At 43.3% G+C, this 25,701-nt stretch overlaps 1 protein-coding gene across 1 annotated transcript; it reads left to right on the forward strand.

Annotated features, from left to right (window-relative positions):
- LOC121576889 (retinoblastoma-like protein 2) lies at nt 1–23,542 on the forward strand. The gene is made up of 21 exons (XM_045212659.1): nt 1–314; nt 1,870–2,000; nt 2,410–2,610; nt 2,850–2,914; nt 4,686–4,814; nt 7,273–7,433; nt 7,583–7,647; nt 8,262–8,433; nt 8,610–8,773; nt 10,845–11,061; nt 11,805–11,942; nt 12,127–12,291; nt 12,493–12,604; nt 12,740–13,003; nt 13,218–13,480; nt 14,535–14,711; nt 15,294–15,365; nt 21,815–21,914; nt 22,040–22,302; nt 22,644–22,820; nt 23,005–23,542. Exons 1-21 carry the CDS (start codon nt 177–179, stop codon nt 23,170–23,172), a joined length of 3,342 nt encoding a protein of 1,113 aa, XP_045068594.1. The 5' UTR covers nt 1–176; the 3' UTR covers nt 23,173–23,542.
- Nucleotides 23,543–25,701: the final 2,159 nt, after the last annotated feature.

Consider the following 25,701-nt stretch of genomic DNA (forward strand, 5'->3'; position numbering starts at 1 on the left):
GGACATTTAAATGGCTACACTTTATAGCACCCACTGTGTATCGGATCGCACAATACGAATAGTAACATTGTTTACATGTACTTTGTAACAAACCACGCTTGAGTCAACTCTGCTTTGCAACTGCATGGTTATTTGGACCCGAATCTATTTGCCGTGTACCCTTTGGAACAGTCAAAATGAACGAGGAGGAAGACTTTTTGCAGAAAACAAGGCAGGGGTTTGAAGATCTCTGTCGAGCTTTGAATATGGACGAGGAGGCGAGCAACGAAGCATGGAAGAGCTACGAAAACATAAGCAAAAATTACACATTAGAGGTAAACATGTTTTGCATTGTATATTGTACAGTAATATACATTTAGCCATTTTGGAAACCGGTTTACCGCAGGCTTCACTTGCAGAATAGCATTGCCTCTACCTTTCATGACCGACATTTTATGTCGTCCCATTTTATATTTAAAGACGCAGCTTGTATTACGTTTGTAGTTTTACATGAATATTAAATATAAAACTGCATTATTAGTGAACAATTTCTGTGGAAAGGGGAGGAGTTTACCGGTCTGAATTTACTGGTCTGTGTCAGGGTTTAGAATAGGACAAGGTTAACTAGGGTCAGGGGTTCCCAACCTTTTCCCCCCAGGGCCCCCTTTTTCACGTTTGAAAAATTTCACAACACATTTTTATTTATTGAGATAGCCTATATTAAATATACCACCAGCTTGATTTTGTTTAATTTGAGGGACCTAGGAAAATGTCATTGTTTTTTAAGCTCATTTCCTGCAATTTTACATAATTAGTTTAACAAGACATCATGACATCTTTTAGGTAGGCTATTTAATGATAATAATAATAATAATGCATACTGAAAATAAACTCTACACCCGATTTCCCCAAATGTTATTCTGCTACCAAATATGTTTTATTAAGATAATTTATATGAACCCTCAATTTAATGATACATATTCTCTTTTACAGAAAGTGATTAGATCAATTGATAGCGACAGTCGCACATTGTATAAGATTATTTCCCATGCAAAGTCCCATTTCTTTGACTCCTCGACTTTAGAAGGTCTTAGCTCAGTTTCTGAATGTCATAGACAAATATATTCCCATGGTCATCAGTCTTTCTCTGGCATTTTACTGCTTGTTTCTAGCCTAAAGCATTGCAGATTTATTAATAGTTTTAGATTGGTATAAAAACAATCGCAAATTGTAAAATGTAAAAAATAAATAAAAATAATTACTCCTCAAATCAAGGAAGGTCCCACACCCCCCAATGACATGTTGCCGCCCCATATGTACGGCGCACCCCCTAAGTTGGCAACCCCTGGTTTAGAAAAGGGGGCACTGCTCTTTGGTCATAACACTGAATGATCGAACTTACTTAACATTTTAATAATATAATAATAATATAATATGCCATTTAGCAGACGCTTTTATCCAAAGCGACTTACAGTCATGCGTGCATACATTTTTGTGTATGGGTGGTCCCGGGGATCGAACCCACTACCTTGGCGTTACAAGCGCCGTGCTCTACCAGCTGAGCTACAGAGGACCACTTTTAACGTATGGTATAATTATGGATATCATGGTTGTTATAATCAAGTCTGCATTGGGCATATGCCTTATTCACAAACCTTTCCTCATAAGGGATAGCCAACTGCTGTATCTGTGTAAGGTTTATTTGGAGGTGGTTTGACAGAAAATTAGGAATATGGATAACAGAAGAGACCACTAGAGGGGAGAATTTCTAACATGGCATATCTCATCTCTGGCCCCACCAGCTCTGACTGGTGTCCTTAATAGGGAGATAGAGCCTGGGACAGAAAAAGTAACACTCTCTCTCTCTTTCTCCATCCCCCTTTCTTACAGGGCAGTGAGCTACACTGGTTAGCCTGTGCTCTCTATGTGGCCTGCAGGACAGCCGTACCAACGGTGGGTAAGGGCACAGCAGAGGGAAACTATGTCTCTCTGACCAGGATCCTCAGCTGTTCAGAACAAAGGTACGTACGCCCAGGCACTCATCCCTATGGTCCGGTTTCGGGGACACAGATTAAGCCTAATCCTAGACAATGGAGATTATACATTGAACGGGCCTCTTAGTCAAGTACTAGGCTCAATCTGTGTCCAGGAAACTGGCCCTAAATGTGCCCCACTTCATATGTAACTTACTAAAGGACTTTCACACAAAGTCCTCCATAGATTTGCATAACAGTCAATATGGTTTCTTGCTTAGTTCTTGGATTCTGATTCCAACCTGCTTCTTTGTGTAATAAATTATGTATTAATGTTAAGTAATGCTGAACAAGGAACCACACACCTACTAACCACAGAACTGTCCTATGTAATATATAATGAATGAACTGGAAAATACTGGCATTTCTCAAACAGTTGACCTGTTTCTGATTGCAGCCTCATTGAGTTCTTTAACAAGATGAAGAAATGGCAGGACATGGCAAGTCTGCCCCAAGACTTTTGCCAGAGCACGGAGAAGCTGGAGAGGAATTTCACAATTTCCGCCGTCATCTTCAAGAAATACGTCCCCATATTCAAAGCCATCTTTAAGGCGCCCTCTGACGACCCACCCAGAGTCCACAGGAGCCGCAAACAGAGGTGAGTTAGTCGTTGAAACTGTAGCTCGCTATTTTATACAGTAGTTTGACCGCTCTTGGACAAAGCCAAGTAGTTGTGTGCACTCACTACTGTAAATTGTTCTGGATAAGATCATCTGCTAAATGGCTAAAATGTAAACATTTAATTGTTTCTATCCTGGTGCCAGCCAGATCGTGATATCTCTGAGCACAGTGGTCAGTCTGCTTGACCAGACTGACCACTGACTTATTCTGATTTAGACGCCATCCCTGCACCGTCGCTGAAGTCTTCAACTTTTGCTGGATTCTGTTTGTCCACGCTAAAGGTGAGTACTTCTGTTTTGTTCATGGCAAAAGACAGGAAAAGAGGGGAGGACAGAGGGAAAGGACTAGGGCTCAGTGGGGTACTGAGAAAAGGCTATATGAAGTGATCACTACTTGGTTACTCACAAAGTATAAGTGACAAGGGCTAGCTACTCTACACTGGGCACTGGGCATGCCAAGGCCTGCACTGAGTTGTTGGCATCAGCAGGAGAACAGAGAACAGAGACCAGAGGCCAGGGCAAGCAGATGTGTCATTTTTATATCTCCTTAATCCTTAATAAGAACTCATGCACACACACAACCAGATCTTTAGAGGTGCGTGCTCAGTCCCCTCCTGTACTCCTTGTTCACCCACGACTGCGTGGCTGCGCACGACTCCAACACCATCATTAAGTTTGCAGACGACATGGCGGTGGTAGGCCTGATCACAGACAATGATGAGACAGCCTATAGGGAGGAGGTCAGGGACCTGGGAGTGGGGTGCCAGGACAACAACATGTCCCTCAATGTGGGCAAGACAAAGGAGCTTATCATGGATTACAGGAAACAGAGGGATGAACACGCCCCCATTCACATCGACAGGGCTGTAGTAGAGCGGGTCGAGAGCTTCAAGTTCCTCAGTTGTCCACATCACTATGGACTTATCATGGTCCAAACACACCAACACAGTCATGAAGAGGCACGAAAACGCCTCTTCCCCCTCAGGAGGCTGAAAAGATTTGGCATGGGCCCTCAGATCCTCAAAGTTATACAGCTGCACCATTGAGAGCATCTTGACTGGCTGCATCACTGCTTGTTATGGCAACTGCTCGGCATTTGACCGCAAGTCGCTACAGAGGGTAGTGCGAACGGCCCAGTACATCACTGGGGCCGAATTCCCTGCCATCCATGACCTCAATACCAGGCGGTGTCAGAGGAAGGCCCTAAAAATGGTCAAAGACTCCAGCCACCCAAGTCATAGACTGTTCTCTCTGCTACCGCACGTCAAGTGGTACCGGAGCACCAAGTCTGTGCTCAAAAGGCACCTGAACAGCTTCTACCCCCAAGCCATAAGACTGCTGAACAGTTAATCAAATGGCTACCCGGACTATTTACATTGACCCCCTGTATTATTTATTTATTTATCTTAATTGTTTTGCACTGACTCTATGCACACTCACTAGACTCTACACTCTTAGAAAAAAAGGTGCTATCTAGAACCTAAAAGGGTTCTTTGGCTGTCCACATAGGAGGACCCTTTGAAGAACAATTTCTGGTTCCAGGTAGGACCCTATTGGGTTCCATGTAGAACCCTCTCCCCAGAGGGTTCTACATGGAACCAAAAATAGTTCTACATGAACCAAAAAGGGTTCTGCCTGGAACCAAAAAAGGGTTATCCTATGGGGACAGCTGAAGAGCCCTTTTGGAACCCTTTTTTCTAAGATTGTACTCACACATACTAGACTGAATTTGATTTGATTTTACTAGTGTTTGTTAGTTGAATTAGGTGAAAGGTGACTTTGGTAAGTATACTATACTGTGAAATCCATTGTTCTATGGACGTAGTTGAAATAATTACAATTGAGGTTTGAGGCTACCAGCACTACTCTGCAGTCAACACGAGACATCTCTGTCTTTCAGATCAATTCAATTCAACAAGCTTTATTGGTATGACCAGATCATTGAGTCAAACTATCTTTGTGTCTTAGAAAAGCGCTGTAAAATCCTACATATTATTATTATTATTATTATTATTATTATTTCAATGTCTCTTCTCTCTCCCTCCCCTGCCAGGAAACTTCCCTATGATCAGTGATGACCTGGTGAACTCATACCACCTGCTGCTTTGTGCTCTGGACCTGGTTTTCTCCAACGCTCTGCTGTGTAACACCAGGAAGGAGCTGCTCAACCCCAACTTCAAAGGTGACCTCCCAGCCCAGGCCTGTATCCCCTCCGTAGGTCTATATCCCCTCCTTACTGTATCTGCCTGATGTCTATATCCCCTTCCTATCCTCCTATCTTCCATATCTCCCCCCGCACCCCCTATGCATACAGTGCATTCGGAAAGTATTCATACCCCTTGACTTTTTCCACATTTTGTTACATTACAGCCTTATTCTAAAATGGATTAAATATGTTTTTTCCTCATCAATCTACACACAATACCCCATAATGATGAAGCGAAAATCGTTTTTTAGAATTTTTTGTACATTTATTAAAAATAAAAAACGGAAATAACTTATTTACATAAGTATTCAGACCCTTTGCTATGAGACTCAAAATTGAGCTCAGGTGCATACTATTTCCATTGATCATTCTTGAGATGTTTCTACCTGTGCTCAATTAAATTGATTGGACATGATTTGGAAAGTCACACACCTGTCTTTATAAGGTCCCACAGTTGACAGTGCATGTCAGAGCAAAAACCAAGCCATGAGGTCGAAAGAATTGTCCGTAGAGCTCCGAGACAGGATTGTGTCAAGGCACAGATCTGGGGAAGGGTACCAAAACATTTCTGCAGCATTGAAGGTCCCGAAGAACACCGTGGCCTCCATCATTCTTAAATGGAAGAAGTTTGGAACCACCAAGACTATTCCTAGAGCTGGCCGCCCGGCCAAACTGAGCAATCGGGGGAGAAGGGCCTTGGTCAGGGAGGTGACCAAGAACCCGATGGTCACTCTGGCAGAGCTCCAGAGTTCCTCTGTGGAGATGGGGGAACCTTCCAGAAGGACAAACATCTCTGCAGCACTCCACCAATCAGGCCTTTATGGTAGAGTGGCCAGACAGAAGCCACTCCCTGGGTAAAAGGCACATGACAACCCGCTTGGAGTTTGCCAAATGGCACTTAAAGGACTCTCAGACCATGAGAAACAAGATTCTCTGGTCTGATGAAACCAAGATTGAACTCTTTGGCCTGAATGCCAAGCGTCACGTCTGGAGGAAACCTGACACCATCCCTGTGGTGAAGCATGGTGGTGACAGCATCATGCTGTGGGGATGTTTTTCAGCGGCAGGGACTGGGAGACTAGTCAGGATTGTGGGAAAGATGAATGGTGCAAAGTACAGAGAGATCCTTGATGAAAACCTGCTCCAAAGCGCTCAGGACCTCAGACTGGGGTGAAGGTTCATCTTCCAACAGGACAACGACCCTAAGAACACAACCAAGACAGTGCAGGAGTAGCTTCGGGACAAGTCTCTGAATGTCCTTGAGTGGCCCAGCCAGAGCCCGGACTTGAACCCGATCGAACATCTCTGGAGAGACATGAAAATAGCTGTGCAGCGACGCTCCCCATCCAACCTGACAGAGCTTGCGAGGATCTGCAGGGAAGAATGGGAGAAACTCCCCAAATACAGGTGTGCCAAGCTTGTAGCGTCATACCCAAGAAGACTTGAGACTGTAATCGCTGCCAAAGGTGCTTCAACAAAGTACTGAGTAAAGGGTCTGAATACTTATGTAAATGTGATATTTCCGTATTTTTTGTGTGGATAAAATATATAAAAACCTGTTTTTTCTTTGTCATTATGGTGTATTGTGTGTAGATTGATGAAGGGGAAAAAAATGATTTAATCATTTTTAGAATAAGGCTGTAAGGTAACAATGTGGAAAAAGTCAAGGGGTCTGAATACTTTCCGAATGCACTGTATATACCCTCCCTGTCACGGATCCCCCTGGGACTGCTGCTCATTCCGTTCACCAGCTCCAGAGGTCTACGTCACCGGCTTTCTAGGCGTCACTGACCTGGATCATTACCACCAACCCCGGACTGTCTTGTCTCATTATGCACACCTGGTTCCCATTCTCCCTGATTAGTATGTGTATATATGTGCCCTCTGTTCCCCATTGTCCTTGTCGATTATTGTCCCATGTCCGTTGGTCTCATGTGAGTACCTGTGCTCTGTTGTATCAGCTTTCGTGCTACGTGTTACAGTACATTGTATTACGGTTTACATACCGTGTAATTGTGCACTTGTTATTACGGGTCCATGTATAATTTAGAGGTTTACACCTTACATGTATATTTAGAGGTTTACACCTTACACCTTTCTGTATATATATGTGTTTGTTTCGTTTTTCATGACGTACCTTATGTTGGGTAGAGAAATAAAAAAAACTATTACGTATTCCTGCACCTGCCTTCTACCATTATACAACGTGACACTCCCTATCTTCCTATAGATAACAACATTGATAGTATCCAACCAGTATCCGTGTACGTGTGTGCAGGCATGCATGCATACATGTGTGGTTACTCACATGATCCGTACGTAGAGTATGTTCAATCTGTATGGTCCTTTTTTGTATACGAATATGCATAGTTACTGTAATATCTTATCACTTGCATCTAATGCAGGAAGCTGCTATGTCTCGTCTGATCCACAGGCCTTTCTGAGGACTTCAGCAGTAAAGACTACAAGCCCACTGCAGGGCCCTACTGCTTCATAGAACAGCTGTGTGAACTGCATGATGGCCTGGTGCTGGAGGCAAAGGGGGTCAAGGAACACTTCTGGAAACCCTTCATCAAGAGGCTCTTCCATAAGAAGGTTAGGCACACACACACACCTCAGTCCTACACACACACACACACACATACACACGCACACACGCACGCACACACACACACACACACCTTAGTCCTACACAGTCTACTTGTCTGCCTTGTCTCATCATGGATATTCTGTGTCATCAACAGATTCTCAAAGGGAAAGAAGATAGCTTGACTGGCTTCTTCGATCCTATGAATTTTGGAGACAGTTTGTAAGTGTCAATCCTTATCTGGTCTCTCTGCACAGAGCAGATATTGATAGTCTTTTGAGTGATATTCAAGGTTTCATATACACAGAGTGTACAAACCATTAAGAACACTTGCTCTTTTCATGACAGACTGATCAGGTGAAAGCTATGATCCCTTATTGATGTCACTTGTTAAATCCACTTCAATCAGTGTAGATGAAGGGGAGGAGACAGTTTAAATAATGATTTTTAAGCCTTGAGACAATTGAGACATGGATTGTGTATGTGTGCCATTCAGAGGGTGAATCGACAAAACAAAAGCTTTAAGTGCCTTTAAACAGAGTATGGTACTGCCAGGCGCACCGGTTTGTGTCAAGAACTGCAACGCTGCTGGTTTTTCACACACAACAGTTTCCTGTGTGTCTCAAGAATGGGCCACCACCCAAAGGACATCCAGCCAACTTGACACAATTGTGTCAACATGGGCCAGCATCCCTGTGGAACGCTTTCGACACCTTGTAGAGTCCATGCTCCGACGAATTGAGGCTATTCTGAGGGCAAAAGGGGGATGCGACTCAATATTAGGAAGGTGTTCCTAATGTTCGGTATACTCAGTGTATTTGTGTGTGTGTGTCTAGTGCGTCCATGGGGCGTGTGTATGAGGAGCATGTTCTAGCCACAGGGGGTCTGGATGAGAGGATCTTCCTGGGAGAGGGGGCAAACGAATACATCGGCACACCAGGCCACTGTCTCTGTGAGGGAGTAAAGAACCAGGACGCCTCCGTATACAGACTCTACAGCAGTCTGACTGTAAGACGCACACACGCACATTATTATACATTATTGCTTGTTATGTATGAAATGTGCTGCTGTTATTAGGATTAGTGTAACACACAAACACACATACACGTCTTTTGTCTTTGAGTCTCAATTCAATGCATATGTACAGTAATCCCTGTGTTATGTCTCCTATGTGTGTCCTGTAGGCCTCAGCCTTTAAGGTGTCTACTCCCCTGACGGGTCTTAAGTATGTCCAGGACAACTGTCTGGGCACGCCGGTATCTACAGCCATGCAGAGTGTTGGCCGACTCCACAGCCTGCTCACAGGACTCAAACACAGCCCCAGTGGCAGACTCACAGACTTACTGAGGTATTGCACACAATAAAAATAATAAAATATATTCTATGCTGCACACAACCACACCAGTGGCCCAGAACATTTTGAATGGGGTGGCCCAGAACATTTTGAATGGGGTGGCCCAGAACATTTTGAATGGGGTGGCCCAGAACATTTTGAATGGGGTGGCCAAGGTGGGGCACAGACCCAGTTAAGGGGGACCAAAAAAACATATAAGGGTATTAGCATACAGTAGTAAATTCACTTGAAATTGGCATCCAAAGTGCGAATTATACCGTGACATTCAGGGGTCAAATTTTTTTTTTTTCAGGACCTCCTATGTGTGCGCTTTTTTTTAATGGACTTCATGGTAAAGACGTAATTTAACCTCCACGGGACGGTTGAGCTAACGTGCGCTAATGTGATTAGCATGACTGTTGTAAGTAACAGCAAACTTTCCAGGACATAGACATGTAATCTAACTGCACTGTCCAATTTACAGTAGCTATTGTTTGAGAAGAGTGCACAACAACAAAAACTTATCACGGCAACTGGTTTGATACATTCACCTCTGAAGGTAAATAATGTACTTACATTCAGTAATCTTGCTCTGATTTGTCATCCTAAGGGTCCCATAGATAAAATGTAGAATAATTTTGTTTGATAAAATCAATTTTTATATTCAAATGTAGGAACTGGGTTCTACAGTTTGAACCCCTGCTGTCTCTTATTCCACACCCACCCCGCCCGACCATCTAGATGTGTGAAAGTTAGTGTATAAGCTAATGATCCATCATGTATGACATTCCTGGGAGTGTGTAAACTTACATTTTGTATTACCATATCATTTTTGTAAAATGTATCAATTGACCAATTCAGCACATTTGAGCAGACTTGATACAAAATAGTCCAGTATTGCAATGCTTCACTGGATCAATCTGAAACCTTGCACACACACTGCTGCCATCTAGTGGCCAAAATCTAAATTGCGCCTAAACTGCAATATTATATTGTGGCCTTTCTCTTGCATTTCAAAGATGATTTAAAAAATATATTTAAAAAACTCACCTGTTTTTTTTGTTTGTATTATCTTTTACCAGATCTAATGTGTTATATTCTCCTACATTAATTTCACATTTCCACAAACTTCAAAGTGTTTCCTTTCAAATGGTATCAAAAATATGCATATCCTTGCTTCAGGTCCTGAGCTACAGGCAGTTAGATTTGGGTATGTCATTTTAGGTGAAAATTGAAAAAAAGGGTTTGATCCTTAAGAGGTTAACTGTAAAAATGTGTTACCTTTTAATGTGTCATGAACACAACCAGTCATGATGTTTTAATCTAATTGTCAAGCAAATCACATCAATATGTAGGTTAAGTAGGTTCTCTGCGCACGTTAGTCCAGCATCCGAACAGTGCACTGTGCACCCGCCATTTGAATGGAAAGGGACACTATTACAAACACCGTAAGTGTAATGACATTCGGCCTACAAAGTGGTGTGTATTCATGATGCCAAGGGAAGCCAGGCTTCACCCACATTTTTAAAAATAAACAAAGTTATACTGTGATTTCTCATTTGTGTCTATCCATGTTGCATAATTTTCCTTCAATTTGCAAGAGGCTGAATCTAATAATCTAACAGAGAAAGCATCCGAGCCAGGCAAACAGCGCCCCTCTGTCTTAGTATCTATAGTACAAAGACACAGGGGCACTGTTTGCCTCACACGTACTGTATGCTTTCTCTAGTGAGATTGATGAGTCTTGCTGAAGGTGTTTGTCTCGGTCAAAATTATCAATATATTCAGAGACAACCTATCAGATCTAAAAATGTCTGCGGGGACACTTGGGTGGGCAATCAGATTCCACATTCTGTGTGTGTGAACCACATACAGAATGTTATTATTTAGTGTTTTATGTCTTGGATAGGCCTTACCTTTTCAAATACTTACCCATTCTTATATTGTTACCACACTGAAGTGTGCAGTTGTCCATTTTCATTTCAGGTTGTTAGTATTTGAGCCATGAAGGGTGTTATAACAGTTTTGGGGTGTAAGTATGAGTCTGGAGGGTGGTGTATCAGTAACTGTGTCTGTCTTGTTTCAGGGCGTGTGCCAGAGACCCCAGTGAGGCCATCTCCACTAGGCTGAAGGACATGTGCCAGCTCTTTTGTCAGCACTTTGAGGGCAACGGGGAGGAGAACGCAGGACTGGGGAAAGACATTGCAGTGAAGTACTTCCGCCTGGCGGAGACGCTCTACTATAAAACCCTGGAGGCCGTCATTGACCAGGAGAAGGAGAGACTGGGTGACACAGACCTCTCTGTGAGTCTCACCTGCCCTGCGCTGCCCTGCTAGCTTAGCTCAGTTTGCTGTAGCTAACTAGAATTTTCACACAAATTTCCCATTGACGTCAAAGCATGATTTATGCAACGGTCCAAGTTACGCTCTTATATTTTCAGCTCACATATACACTGAGTGTACAAAACAATAGGAACACCTGCTCTGTCCATGACAGACTGCCCAGGTGAATCCAGGGGAAAGCTATGATCCCTTATTAATGTGACCAGTTAAATCCACTTCAATCAGTTGGGTGGGGGAGGAGACAGGTTAAAGAAGGATTTTTAAGCCTTGAGACAATTGAGACATGGATTGTGTATGTGTGACATTCAGAGGGTGAATGGGCAAGACAAAATATTTAAGTGCCTTTGAACCGGGTATAGTAGGTGCCAGGCGCACCGGTTTGAGTGTGACAAGAACTGCAACGCTGCTGGGTTTTTCACGCTCAACAGTTTCCCGTGTGTATCAAGAACGGTCCACGACCCAAAGGACAACCAGCCAACTTGACACAACTGTGGGAAGCACTGGAGTCAACATGGGCCAGCATCCCTGTGGAACACTTTCGACACCTTGTAGAGTCCATGCCCAGACAAATTGAGGTTGTTCTGAGGGCAAAACAGGGTGCAACTCAATATTAGGAAGGTGTGCCTTGCTTGTAAAATATGGAAAAGCATTTGTTCTCTATGGTGGATGAGCAATAAACCCTTTGTTCTGTTGTGTGTCCTTAGGGTATTCTGGAGCAGGATGTGTTCCAGCGCTCTCTGCTGGCCTGCTGTCTGGAGATTGTCATCTTCTCCTACCGACCCCCAGGGGACTTCCCACGAGTCATACACATCTTCCAGCTCCCCGCATACCACTTCTACAAGGTACATACTTGTACTTATACCTGTATTATGTGTTTGTATGTGTGATTGTCCTAGTCATGAGTGTGTGTTAGTCATGAGTGTATGTGACAAGACAATATGTCACTTTCTCCCCTTTTGTCTGTGTGCGTTTGTGCATGCGTGCTTCCGTGGTTGCGTTCATGCATATCTGTGTAATGTATCTCAGGTGATTGAGGTGCTGGTACGGGCAGAGCAGGGCTTGTTCAGGGAGGTGGTGAAGCATCTGAACCAGGTGGAGGAACAGGTCCTGGAGAGCCTGGCCTGGAGGGGGGGATCCCCGCTGTGGGACAGCATCAGGGGGGCCAAGAACCAGCCACCAGCCTGTCAGGAGGTAGGACATCCACAGCACCCCTCCTTATCCCCACCCTACCCCTACTCATCACGTGCACAGCTAGGAAAATGGTGCCAAGTTTCACTTCTCACACACATGCTGAATCATGTGACCCCAAAGTAACTCTGAATTCAATGTCTTGAAAAATATGGACTATATTGAAATCAGGACAAAATAACAATATTTCTCATTGATGTTCAGGTGATGCCACCGCAGCACCTGGAGGATGGGGACCGAGGCAGCAGTGCTGGCAGCGCCCCTCTCACCCCTAACAACCATGGCACTGACCTAAGCGCCAACAGTGGTGGGAAAGGTTAGTCATTTAGCTTGTTAGCTAGTCAGCCAGACATTCAGTCAGGCAGTCAATTTGTCTGTCAGTTGTGTAATAACTCATTCAAATAGTCAGTCAGTTGGTTACTTCCTCCCTCCCCCTCTCATCCCCCCCCAGATGTTTCTCCCTCTCCCACCACCTTGTTGGACCGCTACAGCTCCCCCCCCACGGGCTCCACCAAGAGACGGCTGTTTGTGGACGCTTCCTTCGACACCCCCTCAGACCCCTCCTCCTCCACACCCACCACCACCACTACCACCACCGTCAGGACCTCCCAGGCCATCGTCACCACCACCATCCCTGCCGGACAGACAGTGGTCACTATGGCAACGGCCACAGTTACCGCTAACAATGGACAGACAGTCACCATACCTGTGCAAGGTGACGTTTGCAGATTAATTACTGTACAGTATGACATGATGGTTTTTTTGTACACCTTTGCCCCTACTGCCAAATTATTCTGTATATGAATCCTATATGCATTGTATAGTGGGGTTTCTGACTCGGATGCAGGTTGCTACGCTATGATGAATCATATAAAATGATTGCATACAGTGTTATTAATGAGCAATCTCATGCCCTCTGACCTCTGCAGGAATAGCCAATGAGAACGGAGGCATCACCTTCATCCCTGTCCAGGTGAGTGTGACGGGACAAGGCACGACCATGCTCCAGCCCCTGTCTGCCCAGTCCCTGACTGGCACTTTGACCAGCCAACCACAGACCACCACCACCCTGAACAGTCCTGGCCCCCAGGGCAGCCACGCCACCAGTAAACCAAACAAGAAGCTGGCAGCCCAGGGCCCGTCCAATAACAAGCCTCAGAAAAAGGGTTCCCTCTCGCTGTTCTTCCGCAAGGTAAGGGAAAACAAACACCATCTCCATCTGTCACTGAATTTAAAGGGATAGTTCAGGCACGTTACGAATCTAACTCATCTCATCTTTTGGATATGGAGAAAGTATACTGAACAAAAATATAAACGCAACATGTAAAGTGTTGGTCCAATGTTTCAAGAGCTGAAATAAAATGTCCCAGGAATGTTCCATATGCACAAAAAGCTTATTTCTCTCAAATTTTGTGCACAAATTTGTTTACATCCTTGTTAGTGAGCATTTCTCCTTTGCCAAGATAATCCATTCACCTGACAGGTGTGGCATATCAAGAAGCTGATTAAACACCATGATCATTACACATGTGCACCTTGTGCTGGGGACAATAAAAGGCCACTCTAAAATGTGCAGTTTTGTCACGTAACACAATGCCACAGATGTCTCAAGTTTTGAGGGAGCGTGCAATTGACATGCTGACTGCAGGAATGTCTACCAGAGCTGTCGCCAGAAAATAATGGAATGTTCGTTTCTCTACATAAGCCACCTGCAACGTTGTTTTAGAGAATTTGGCAGTACGTCCAACCGGCCTCAGCTGCAGACCACATGTAACCACGGCAGCCCAAGACCTCCACGTCCGGCTTCTTCACCTGCGAGATCGTCAATGAAACTGAGGAGTATTTCTGTCTGTAATAAAGCCCTTTTGTGGGGAAAAACGTCTTCTGATTGGCTGGGCCTGGCTCCCCAGTGGGTGGGCCTGGCTCCCAAGTGGGTGGGCCTATGCCCTCCCAGGCCCACCCATGGCTGCACCCCTGCCCAGTCATGTGAAATCCATAGATTAAGGCCTAATGAATTTATTTCAATCGACTGATTTCCTTATATGAACTGTAACTCAGTAAAATCTTTGAAATTGTTGCATGTTACGTTTATATTTTTGTTCAGTATAGTTTAAATCCATCCTAGTATTATGTTTCTGCCCTACTGTGCCATATGTGGCCAGTTTCAACCCTAAATTTAAGAACCCCACAACTGTAGCATTTCATACTTGCTCGAGGTTAAAGACTCTGCTCTGTACCACCAACAGGTGTACCACATGGCCAGTGTGCGTCTGAGAGACTTGTGTGCCAAGCTGGACATCTCTAGTGAGCTGAGGAGGAAGATCTGGACGTGTTTCGAGTACTCCCTGGTGCAATGCACAGAGCTCATGATGGACCGACACCTAGACCAGCTCCTCATGTGTGCAGTCTACGTCATGACCAAGGTAGGGTTAGAGTGTGTGGGGGGGATGTCAGTCCCTCTAGGATTTCATAGTTTTTTTTTGTGTGTGATCGTTGCAGGCCAAAATGCTTGATTGCAATTCCCAATGATTTTGTCAATTTTGTCGCGAAAATGCACTGACGAGGGAAAACATTTGTTGACGTGTTGCTTGATTGATCCATTTATGCGGTAAAAGTGTGGTGATTGGTTAAAATTGCGAGCCCTCTTTTTGTAGTGCGGTGATCCGACAGTTATATGCGGTAATATTGCGATGATTTGACTGTTGTATGTGGTAATAGTGTGGCGATTGGTCATATTTGCAAGTACTTGCAAAATATGCGGGAAATTGTTAATTTTGCACAAAACTTTTTTTAGTGCAGAATTGCAAAATCCTGGAGGGATTGGAATGTGTGGGATATGGGTGTGCGTGTGTAAGTGCGTGTGTGCATGGTGTGTATAGACTGTGGTGCGTAAGGTAGCAGGCAGTGTGTGTAGCATGCTGTGTGTGTTTGTCCTCTTCTTCAAGACATGTTCCTACTGTCCTCTTCTTCAAGACATGTATATGTGTGTTCCTACTGTTGTACAGGTGACGAAAGAGGACAAGTCATTCCAGAATATCATGAAGTGCTACCGCTCTCAGCCCCAGGCCAGCAGCAGCGTGAGTACTGTTAGTAGGGCATTATGCAATGATGTACAGTGCATTCGGAAAGTATTCAGACCCACGTGTGTGTATATGTGTATCCTCTGTAGCTCAATTGGTAGAGCATGGCGCTTGTAACGCCAGGTTAGTGGGTTCGATCCCCGGGACCACCCATACGTAAAAATGTATGCGCACATGACTGTAAGTTGCTTTGGATAAAAGCGTCTGCTAAATGGCATATTATTATTATTATATACAGTGCATTTGGAAAGTATTCAGACCCCTTGACTTTTCCACATTTTGTTACATCCTTATTTTGAAATGGATTAAATAAATGTTTGTCCTCATCAATCTACACACAATACCCCATAATGACAAAGCAAAAACAGGTTTTTAGAATTTTTGGCAAAGAAAATAAAAAAATTAACTGAAATACCTTATTTACGGTATTCAGACCCTTTGCTATGAGACTCGAAATTGAGCTCAGGAGCTTCCTGTTTCCATTGATCATCCGTGAGATGTTTCTACAACTTGATTGGAGTCCACCTGTGGTAAATTCAATTGATTGGACATGATTTGGAAAGGCACACACCTGATACAGTGCCTTGCAAAAGTATTCATCCCCCTTGGCATTTTTACTATTTTGTTGCATTACAACCTGTAATTTAAATGGATTTTTATTTGGATTTCATGTAATGGACATACACAAAATAGTCCAAATTGATGAAGTGAAATGAAAAAAATAACTTGTTTAAAAAATGTTTTAATAAATAAATAACGGAAAAGTGGTGCGTGCATATGGATTCACCCCCTTTGCTATGAAGCCCCTAAATAAGATCTGGTGCAACCAATTACCTTCAGAAGTCACATAATTAGTTAAATAAAGTCCACCTGTGTGCAATCTAAGTGTCACATGATCTCAGTGTATATACACACCTGTTCTGAAAGGCCCCAGAGTCTGCAACAACACTAAGCAAGGGGCACCACCAAGCAAGTGGCAACATGAAGACCAAGGAGCTCTCCAAACCGGTCAGGGACAAAGTTGTGGAGAAGTACAGATCAGGGTTGGGTTATTAAAAAATATCAGAAACTATGAACATCCCACGTAGCACCATTAAATCCAAACTTAAAAAATTGAAAGAATATGGCACCACAACAAACCTGCCAAGAGAGGGCCGCCTACCAAAACTCACAGCCCAGGCAAGGAGGGCATTAATCAGAGAGGCAACAAAAGAGACAAAAGATAACCCTGAAGGAGCTGCAAAGCTCCACAGCGGAGATTGGAGTATCTGTCCATAGGACCACTTTAAGCTGTACACTCCACAGAGCTGGACTTTACAGAAGAGTGGCCAGAAAAAAGCCATTGCTTAAAGAAAACAATAAGCAAACACGTTTGGTGTTCACCAAAAGGCATGTGGGAGAATCCCTAAACATATGGAAGAAGGTACTCTGGTTAGATGAGACTAAAATTGAGTTTTTTTGTGTCTTCAAAGTGGTAGGCATATTGTGTAAATCAAATGATACAAACCCCCCAAAAATCAATTTTAATTCCAGGTAGTAAGGCAACAAAATAGGAAAAATGCCAAGGGAGTGAATACTTTCGCAAGCCACTGTATATGGTCCCACAGTTGACAGTGCATGTCAGAGGAAAATACCCTGATGAAGACAGCTTGTCTGTCGAAACGTTGGTTATAGGATATTAAATTATTGCATCTGAGCTCCTAGAGTGTGCGGCTTTCCTTTTCTTTTTCAAGAGGAAAAACCAAGCCATGAGGTCGAAGGAATTGTCCGTAGAGCTTCGAGACAGGATTGTGTCGAGGCACAGATCTGGGGAAGGGTGTCAAAATATTTCTGCAGCATTGAAGGTCCCCAAGAACACAGTGGCCTCCATCATTCTTAAATGGAAGAAGTTTGGAACCACCAAGACTCTTCCTAGAGCTGGCCACTCGGCCAAACTGAGCAATCGGGGGAGAAGGGCCTTGGTCAGGGAGACGACCAAGAACCCGATGGTCACTGACAGAGCTCCAGAGTTCCTCTGTGGAGATGGGAGAACCTTCCAGAAGGACAACCATCTCTGCAGCACTCCACCAATCAGGCCTTTATGGTAGAGTTGCCAGACGGAAGCCACTCCTCAGTAAAAGGCAGGGGGGTATACAGAAGATAGCCCTATTTGGTAAAAGACGTTTGGATACACCTACTCATTTAAGGGTTTCTCTTTATTTTTTACATTGTAGAATAGGTCAGTCAATACGGAACATTTCAAGAACTTTGAAAGTTTCTTCAAGTGCAGTCGCAAAAACCATCAAGCGCTATGATGATACTGGCTGTCATGAGGACCGCCACAGGAATGGAAGACCCAGAGTTACCTCTGCTGCAGAGGATAAGTTCATTAGCGTTATCAGCCTCAGAAATTGCAGCCCAAATAAAGGCTTCACAGAGTTGAAGTAACAGACACATTTCAACATCAACTGTGTGAATCAGGCCATGGTCGAATTGCTGCAAAGAAACCACTACTAAAGGACACCAATAATAAGAAGAGACCTGCTTGGGCCAATAAACACGAGCAATGGACATTAAACCGGTGGAAATGTGTCCTTTGGTCTGATGAGTCCAAGTTGGAGATTTTTGGTTCCAACTGCCGTGTCTTTGTGAGACACGGTGTGGGTGAACGGAGGATCTCTGCATGTGTAGTTCCAACCGTAAAGCATGGAGGAGGTGTTATGGTGTGGGGGTGCTTTGCTGGTGACACTGTCTGTGATTTATTTAGAATTCAAGGCACACTTAACCAGCATTCTGCAGCGATACCCCATCCCATCTGGTTTGGGCTTAGTGGTACTATCATTTGTTTTTCAACAGGAGAATGATCCAACACACCTCCAAGAAGCAGAGTGATGGAGTGCTGCATCAGATGACCTGGCCTCCACAATCCCCCAACCTCAACCCAATTGAGATTGTTTGGGATGAGTCGGACGGCAAAGTGAAGGAAAAGCAGCCAACTAGTGCTCAGCATATGTGGGAACTCCTTCAAGACTGTTGGAAAAGCATTCCAGGTGAAGCTGGTTGAGAGAATGTTTAACACTTTTTTGGTTACTACATGATTCCTTATGTGTTATTTCATAGTTTTGATGTCTTCACTATTATTCTACAATATAAAAATAAAGAAAAACCCTTGAATGAGTAGGTGTGTCCAAACCTTTAACTGGTAGTGTACATTTCCAAAATGTTCTACAAACCTGTTTTTGCTTTGTCATTATTGCGTATTGTGTGTAGATTGATGAGGACAAAAACAATTTAATCCATTTTAGAATAAGGCTGTAACGTAACAAAATGTTGAAAAAGTAAAGGAGTCTGAATACTTTCCGAATGCACTGTATATAAAAACTGGATTTCTGATGCTATGTATTGGCCATTGAGAGGCTTTGAAGCCACCGGTTGGCCATATTGGCACTCCCCAGTAGGAGCAGTCCTCCATTGGAGTGAATGGAATTCTACAGTATTTGAATTAAATGTTTCAATGACAAAATTGCATGTATTTAAGTATTTTTTGTTGTTGTAGTCGGGACCGTAACATTAGTTATCTCCAAAAATTATACTTGAAGGAAAATGTTTTTTATTCATATAAAAAAAACAATGTTTACCTCACATATAATTTAAACGTATGTGTATTAAGGTGTCTGTAATAGAATGAATGTGGCAAAAACAAATGTAGACCTTAATAAATGCATTTCTATAGCTTCCAAAATATTTTTTACAATGGTGGGGGAGTGGCAAGATGGAGGTGTGGTGGCTTCAACACAGCGCCCCCCTATCAGTCATCTAGTGTATAACTCTTATGGCTAGGGACAGGAGATTTTCCTGAACTTCAAGCCGTAGTTTGAGCCTATAGTACTGTGACAGCACCACAGGTCCCAGAATGGTGTGGCATTTTTTTTAAATCTGGGGCCTGTAGTTTTTCCTGATCTGGTAACCTAACCAGGTAGCACTCTGGACCTTACCTTACGGTATGACGTGATTAATCTGTTGTAAAGGGTTTAAAATGGGCTATGATTGGATCAGAGTTTTTCTAATCTGGTCACATGGTTTAAAAAAGCTCCTGGAAAAACTGCTGGCATTGGAGTGGATGAAAACCCTGTCAAACTGCAGCAACCTTGTACCTGTTCATATGAATTATATTTTAAAGAAGGAAAAGGGGGGGGTTTCTTATACACAGACACAGAGAAAGCAACATAATTGGACGATGAAACTCACAGGGCTGAGCTTGCTTTATGCAGGTTTGCATCGTGAAGTCCTGCCCTATGCAACTGTAGGCCAAGTGCTGTCAGTTATAGTGTTTATTTATAGTATGACGCTACAAGCTTGGCACTCCTGTATTTGGAGAATTTCTCCCATTCTTCTCTGCAGATCCTCTCAAGCTCTGTCAGGTTGGAGGGGGAGCGTCGCTGCACAGCTATTTTCAGGTCTCTCCAGAGATGTTCGATCGGGTTCAAGTCCGGTCTCTGGCTGGGCCACTCAAGGACATTCAGAGACTTGTCCCGAAGCCACTCCTGCGTTGTCTTGGCTGTCTGCTTAGGATCGTTTTCCTGTTGGAAGGTGAACATTCGCCCCAGTCTGAGGTCCTGAGCGTTCTGGAGCAGGTTTTCATCAAGGATCTCTCTGTACTTTGCTCCGTTCATCTTTCCCTCGATCCTGACTAGTCTCCCAGTCTCTATCGCTGAAAAACATCTGCACAGCATGATGCTGCCACCACCATGCTTCACCGGAGGGATAGTGCCAGGTTTCCTCCAGACGTGACGCTTGGCATTCAGGCCAAAGAGTTCAATCTTGGTTTCATCAGACCAGAGAATCTTGTTTCTCATGGTCTGAGAGTCCTTTAGGGGCCTTTTGGCAAACTCCAAGCGGACTGTCGTGCCTTTTACTGAGGAGTGGCTTCCGTCTGGCCACTCTACCATAAAGGCCTGATTGGTGGAGTGCTGCAGAAATGGTTGTCCTTCTGGAAGGTACTCCCAAATCCACAGAGGAACTCTTGAGCTCTGTCAGTGACCATCGGTTTCTTGGTCACCTCTCTCACCAAGGCCCTTCTCCCCCGATTGCTCAGTTTGGCCAGCGGCCAGCTCTAGGAAGAGTCTTGGTGGTTCCAAACTTCTTCCATTTAAGAATGATGGAGGCCACTGTGTTTTTGGGGTCCTTCAATGCTGCAGACATTTTTTGGCACCCCTCCCCAGATCTGTGCCTCGACACAATCCTGTCTCGGAGCTCTACGGACAATTCCTTCGACCTCATGGCTTGGTTTTTGCTCTGACATGCACTGTCAACTGTGGGACCTTTATATAGACAGGTGTGTGCCTTTCCAAATCATGTCCTATCAATTTAATTTACCACAGGTGGACTCCAATCAAGTTGTAGAAACATCTCAAGGATGATCAATGGAAACAGGATGCATCTGAGCTCAATTTCAAGACTCATAGCAAAGGGTCTGAATACGTATGTAAATAAGATCTTTCTGTTTTAAATTTTTTTCATAAATTAGCAAAGATTTTTAAAAAAATAACTGTTTTCACTTTGTCATTATGGGGTATTGTGTGTAGATTGATGAGGATTTTTTTTATTTAATCAATTTTAGAATAAGGCTGTAACGTAACAAAATGTGGAAAAAGTAAAGGGGTCTGAATACTTTCCGAATGCACTGCATGCTTAAGCAAAAGCTAGCCGAAGAGCCATTTTACTGGTTGAAGTTGAAGTGTTTTTTTAAGTATAATGCAGTTGATTTGCAATGATGACACAAACATTATATTAGGCAGGATATTCATACGAGCCTTAAAATTCAATTATAATCCAAAAGTAATGTGAAATGCACTCATAATCAACATGTAAATAGAGGCTTTTTTTGCTGCCGTTCTATAAGAACTCCCCCTTGTTCTGCCACCAACTTGCACGCATCGCCCTCCTGCGGCAATGTTTGCAAACACAGAAAGTTGTCTATGCAGCTGCTGTTGTTAGCAGCCTACAGTTGATTAGACTGAAAAATGGTCTCATTTCCATGCAATACAGCATGTAAGATCGCTAATGTTTAGGTGTATAGGCTACTACATTTATGGAAGAGTTTTTGCTTGTGTCTGTCGGGAGTGATGTGTTATCACGCTTGCTAAATAAATCCTTGAGGAAAGTGGAGAGCGGGCCTTGAGCGTTGTGCCCGGCCCGCATGACCTGCGATTTCCGTGAATCTGATTGGTCAAGACACGTAGCCTGTAGCAGCACTCCGATGTGAAGAACAGATAAATTGTGCACGAGTTTACAAATCATGAGGCAAATCAGTAAAAAACACAGCACTTTGCCCCTCTTTTTAATGCTTTGCTTCGATATATTCAACTTAAACAAAAGTGATTGACAAGTGCTGTGGCAAATTACACCTCGCCACACGTTTTCCGGTGGCCCTGGAACCATTGGTTGTGTGTGATTTTCTTTACCAGGTCTACAGGAGTGTGTTGATCTCTGGAAAGAAGAAACGTCACTCGGGCTGCAGCGTGGGAAACACACAGAGCTCTCCCACAGACACCAACCAGAAGCAGGGTAAGAACACACACACACTCTGTGTTAGGCCTGGGTTACATGTTGAGACGCTAACTCTTTTTCCTGGACCTCTCCTCCCCTCCCTCTGTCTATTCTCCCTCTCTCTCTCTCTTTACCCCCTTCAGGGTGTGGAGACAGCAGCCCGGTGCCCATGTGTTCCACCAGCAGCCTACCTGCCCCCCAGCCTGGCAGCACCCCATCCACCCCCACCCTGGCCCCCTCCACCTCCCCCTCCTCATCCCTCCCTCCCTCTCAGGAGCAGGTTAAGGAGGGGGGAGTTGTGGGGGAGGAGGAGCGAGGAGACCTCATCCACTTCTACAACCGGGTCTACATCAAACAGATGCGTCACTTTGCCCTCCGCTACTCGCCCAGCTCGCCCTCTGTAGGGGTGAGAGAGAGGGAGGGAGCGGGTGGTTGGAGCTTGGGGCGGGGGGTGCATGGGAGGAAATGAGAGAAAGATAGGAAAGGGAGAGATGAAAGAGGAGAAGAAGTAACAGAAAGTTATGTTTACAACTTAGAAGAAAAGAGAAACCCACACGCTGCTCTTGCTAGTGTCTTTACAAACTTAACTCTATTCTGCAAACCTATTGGTTAAAAGCAAGAGAGGTAGAGAGTGAGGGGAAAATGAGGGGACATTTACAAACAGGATACATTGGAACAATTAATGTATGTTTTGAATAGGTATCTGCCTATGCTCTTATAATATGTTTGTTTTTGTGACCGGTGCAGTCTCCTCCCCTGTGCCCGTACCCCTCCCTGAGGACCAGCTCCCCTCGCAGGGTCCTCCTGTCCCACAACCACTCCATCTACATCTCCCCCCACAAGACTACTACTGGAAGCCCCCCCACCCCCTCCACTACTGCACGGGACAAGATCTTCTACTACATCTGCAGCAGCCCAGCCAACGTGAGTCACAAGTACATACATACTCATGCACACAATGTAGGCTGGTTCACATTGGTTCAGCACAGTACTTTTCAAACCCTGACAGTGACTCATTGATTAGTTTAATCATACCATACCTGACGTGTGATGATGATGATGAACCCTCCCTGACCTGTGTCTATGATTTCTATCTCTGTCTGTGCAGCGCCTGGCGGAGATCAACAGTATGATCCGCACCGGGGAGACGCCCACCAAGAAGCGCAGCATGCAGCTTGAGGAGGAGCCATCGCCCAAGAGGGTGTGTCCGGACAACCAGATGGCCCTGCTCCGCAGACTACAGGACGTGGCCAATGACCGTAGCTCCTCCCACTGAGGCAGGACACACCCCCTTCAGAACACACCACTGGCTGAAGTCGCTAGTCACTAGATGGCCATGTTAGAAAGGAATACATTGGCAATATAAAAAATATCAACATTTATGAGGATATATTTGTTTTTCATTTAGGGGTAAGGACAGGCGTAAGGTTAGGGGGAGGGTTCAGTGGTTAGTGTTCATGGTCATGGTCAGTGGTTGGTAGTTCTTCTTATTTGTGTCTAGAAAGTACCGTACTTCTGTCCATGGCCAGATTGTGAGGAACGGCTCAATTATTTTATCACCATGGCAATAGTCGGGTTGGTTGTTTAGCAACAAAACCGATGCGTGCACGACTATGGTGCAAAACAGACGGGGTTGCCTTAATTGTTGACAACATGTAAACTATATTTCATCTCCAATGTTTATTGAAAACATAAATACATTTGCACATTGTTACATTTGTTGGTTAGCTAGCTAGTGAATTTTAGCCATAGATGTAATAGCAGTCAAAACACCTCAAAACAAGATATGGTATCAAGAACAAAATAAATGTAGCTGATACAAGCCACCTATGATTCCCCACATGGCAGCTTTTTGTCATTGTTGCTAGGTATCTGGCAATCCAGAATCACATGTCAACTAACCCATCTATATATTTCTACATATATCCAGAGTCAAAGGAATGTATTTTGTCTAAATACACAGCAAATACAGAATGGACGGTCAGTGTTGTGGTATTTTGCAAATGTGCATTTATGGTGGAGTATGATTCAAAATCACATGCATTTTGAAGTCTATTCTAGTAAATAATGTTACTAACTACAATTTAGCTGTTCAATATATTATGCATGAATGCCTTTCAGTGTTTTGAGATTCTTCTGGAGACTAAATGCATAATTACACACATGATGTCATAATTACACACATTATGTATTCTGTAATGTAGAAATGTATTTTGGAGTTTATATCTCAGACGTTTATATGATGAGTTTTTTTTCAATGAGTTGAGCCAGAAGAGAAGAAAGCACTTGACCATGACCATGTTCTTTAAATACTTTGTACACTGTTTGGCCAATAAGTATTTTTGAAGCTTTTGTAACACCGGAGAAGATGACATGATGTCATCAAGTCTCCCAGGTTTCTTTTCCATAGTCAGAAAAACATAATTGAGGTTTTATATACTTAATTGTATGCTCTTATTTGTTGTGTTTATGTTTTTGTGAAATCTGTCAGATATTTATGCTACTTTTTTAACTTTATAAATGTTAGCAAGGAACTATACATTTCACTTAACAATGACGAATAGTAGAATCACTGACAACAATATTTATTTTCAGTCTCATGTAGCTACCATTAATTCGAAGGTAATCATTTTAGTATCCAATCAATTTGATATTTGTGTTGTTAGTCACAATGGTATGTTATCGTTTTGTTAATCACCAACTTAGAAAAAAAGAAAGCATATTATTTTATCGTGGGCAATGTTTCTGAATTTTATCGTGGGATTCAGTTTCTGAATCAATTCATTTAAGCTATACAGTACATGTACATGTCTTTGTTTAACTTGTCTAGCTGGTAAAACAACCATCCTTGGAAATAAAAATATATATTTAGAAGTCATACAATTATTTAATTCACCTTTTTAAAGGCAACCTCTGTAGACCTCAAAAGTGTCATCAGATGATATGTATTTATGATCGTCAGTAAGTTATATGTTAACCACTAGATGGTGCTGTAGGTAATCAAATCAAGTCTTATTGGTCACATACACATATTTAGCAGATGTTATTGCGGGTGTAGCGAAATGCTTGTGTTCCTAGCTCCAACAGTGCAGTAGTATCTAACAATTCACAACAATACACACAAATCCAAAAGTAAAAGAAATATTCACATAAGCACAATCCCTGTCATCCTGTATACTTCTCACACGTATTAGAAGTCTACAATTACATACAATACAGTATGGCCAATTTGGCATGGACCACTGAACTATGGTGATGACATAGTGATGCTGTACTTTGTTATTCTTGCTGTAGTATACTACTATACCTTAATAATGTTTACATACAGCTTTACTCATCTCATATGTATATACTGTATTCTATTCTACTGTATTTTAGTCAATGCCACTCCGACATTGCTCGATCTAATATTTATATGTGTCTTTGTTGTTAATTCTTAAATTAGCCATTCAACAGTCTCAAGATTTAAATATGCCAATGTTGTTACGTGTCTTGTGTTGCTACTGCTTTTGTCTGGCAATATCTTGAGCCAATAGTCTGTAATCAGATCCTAGTAATAAGCATTTTCTCTACATAACATCTGATTTGTATGGCAGCCAATCTGACCACCGCTGGAAAGAATAGCCAGGGTTGTAGCAGCTTTCAGCTGGACCCTGGACAGGTCATAAGCAATGTGCCATCTCCTAACTTCAATGGCACAGAATGCAAAACAGTCCATTCCTGCTCTTGAACTGAAGCATGTCAAGGTTAAGATAACCCAAACATAATAAAACAATATCAACATAGTGATAACCAACTGTCAGAA

Source organism: Coregonus clupeaformis, unplaced genomic scaffold (genome assembly GCF_020615455.1).
Source record: "Coregonus clupeaformis isolate EN_2021a unplaced genomic scaffold, ASM2061545v1 scaf0038, whole genome shotgun sequence".
Lineage (NCBI taxonomy): Eukaryota > Metazoa > Chordata > Actinopteri > Salmoniformes > Salmonidae > Coregonus > Coregonus clupeaformis.

What these genes read in the sequence shown, in the direction of transcription:
- LOC121576889 (XM_045212659.1), top strand. Translation starts at nt 177, where the DNA reads ATGAACGAGGAGGAAGACTTTTTGCAGAAAACAAGGCAGGGGTTTGAA. An exon ending in CACAGGAGCCGCAAACAGAG is followed by an intron (nt 2,611 to 2,849) that starts GTGAGTTAGTCG and finishes ATTCTGATTTAG; the next exon opens with ACGCCATCCCTGCACCGTCG. An exon ending in CAGTCTACGTCATGACCAAG is followed by an intron (nt 14,712 to 15,293) that starts GTAGGGTTAGAG and finishes ACTGTTGTACAG; the next exon opens with GTGACGAAAGAGGACAAGTC.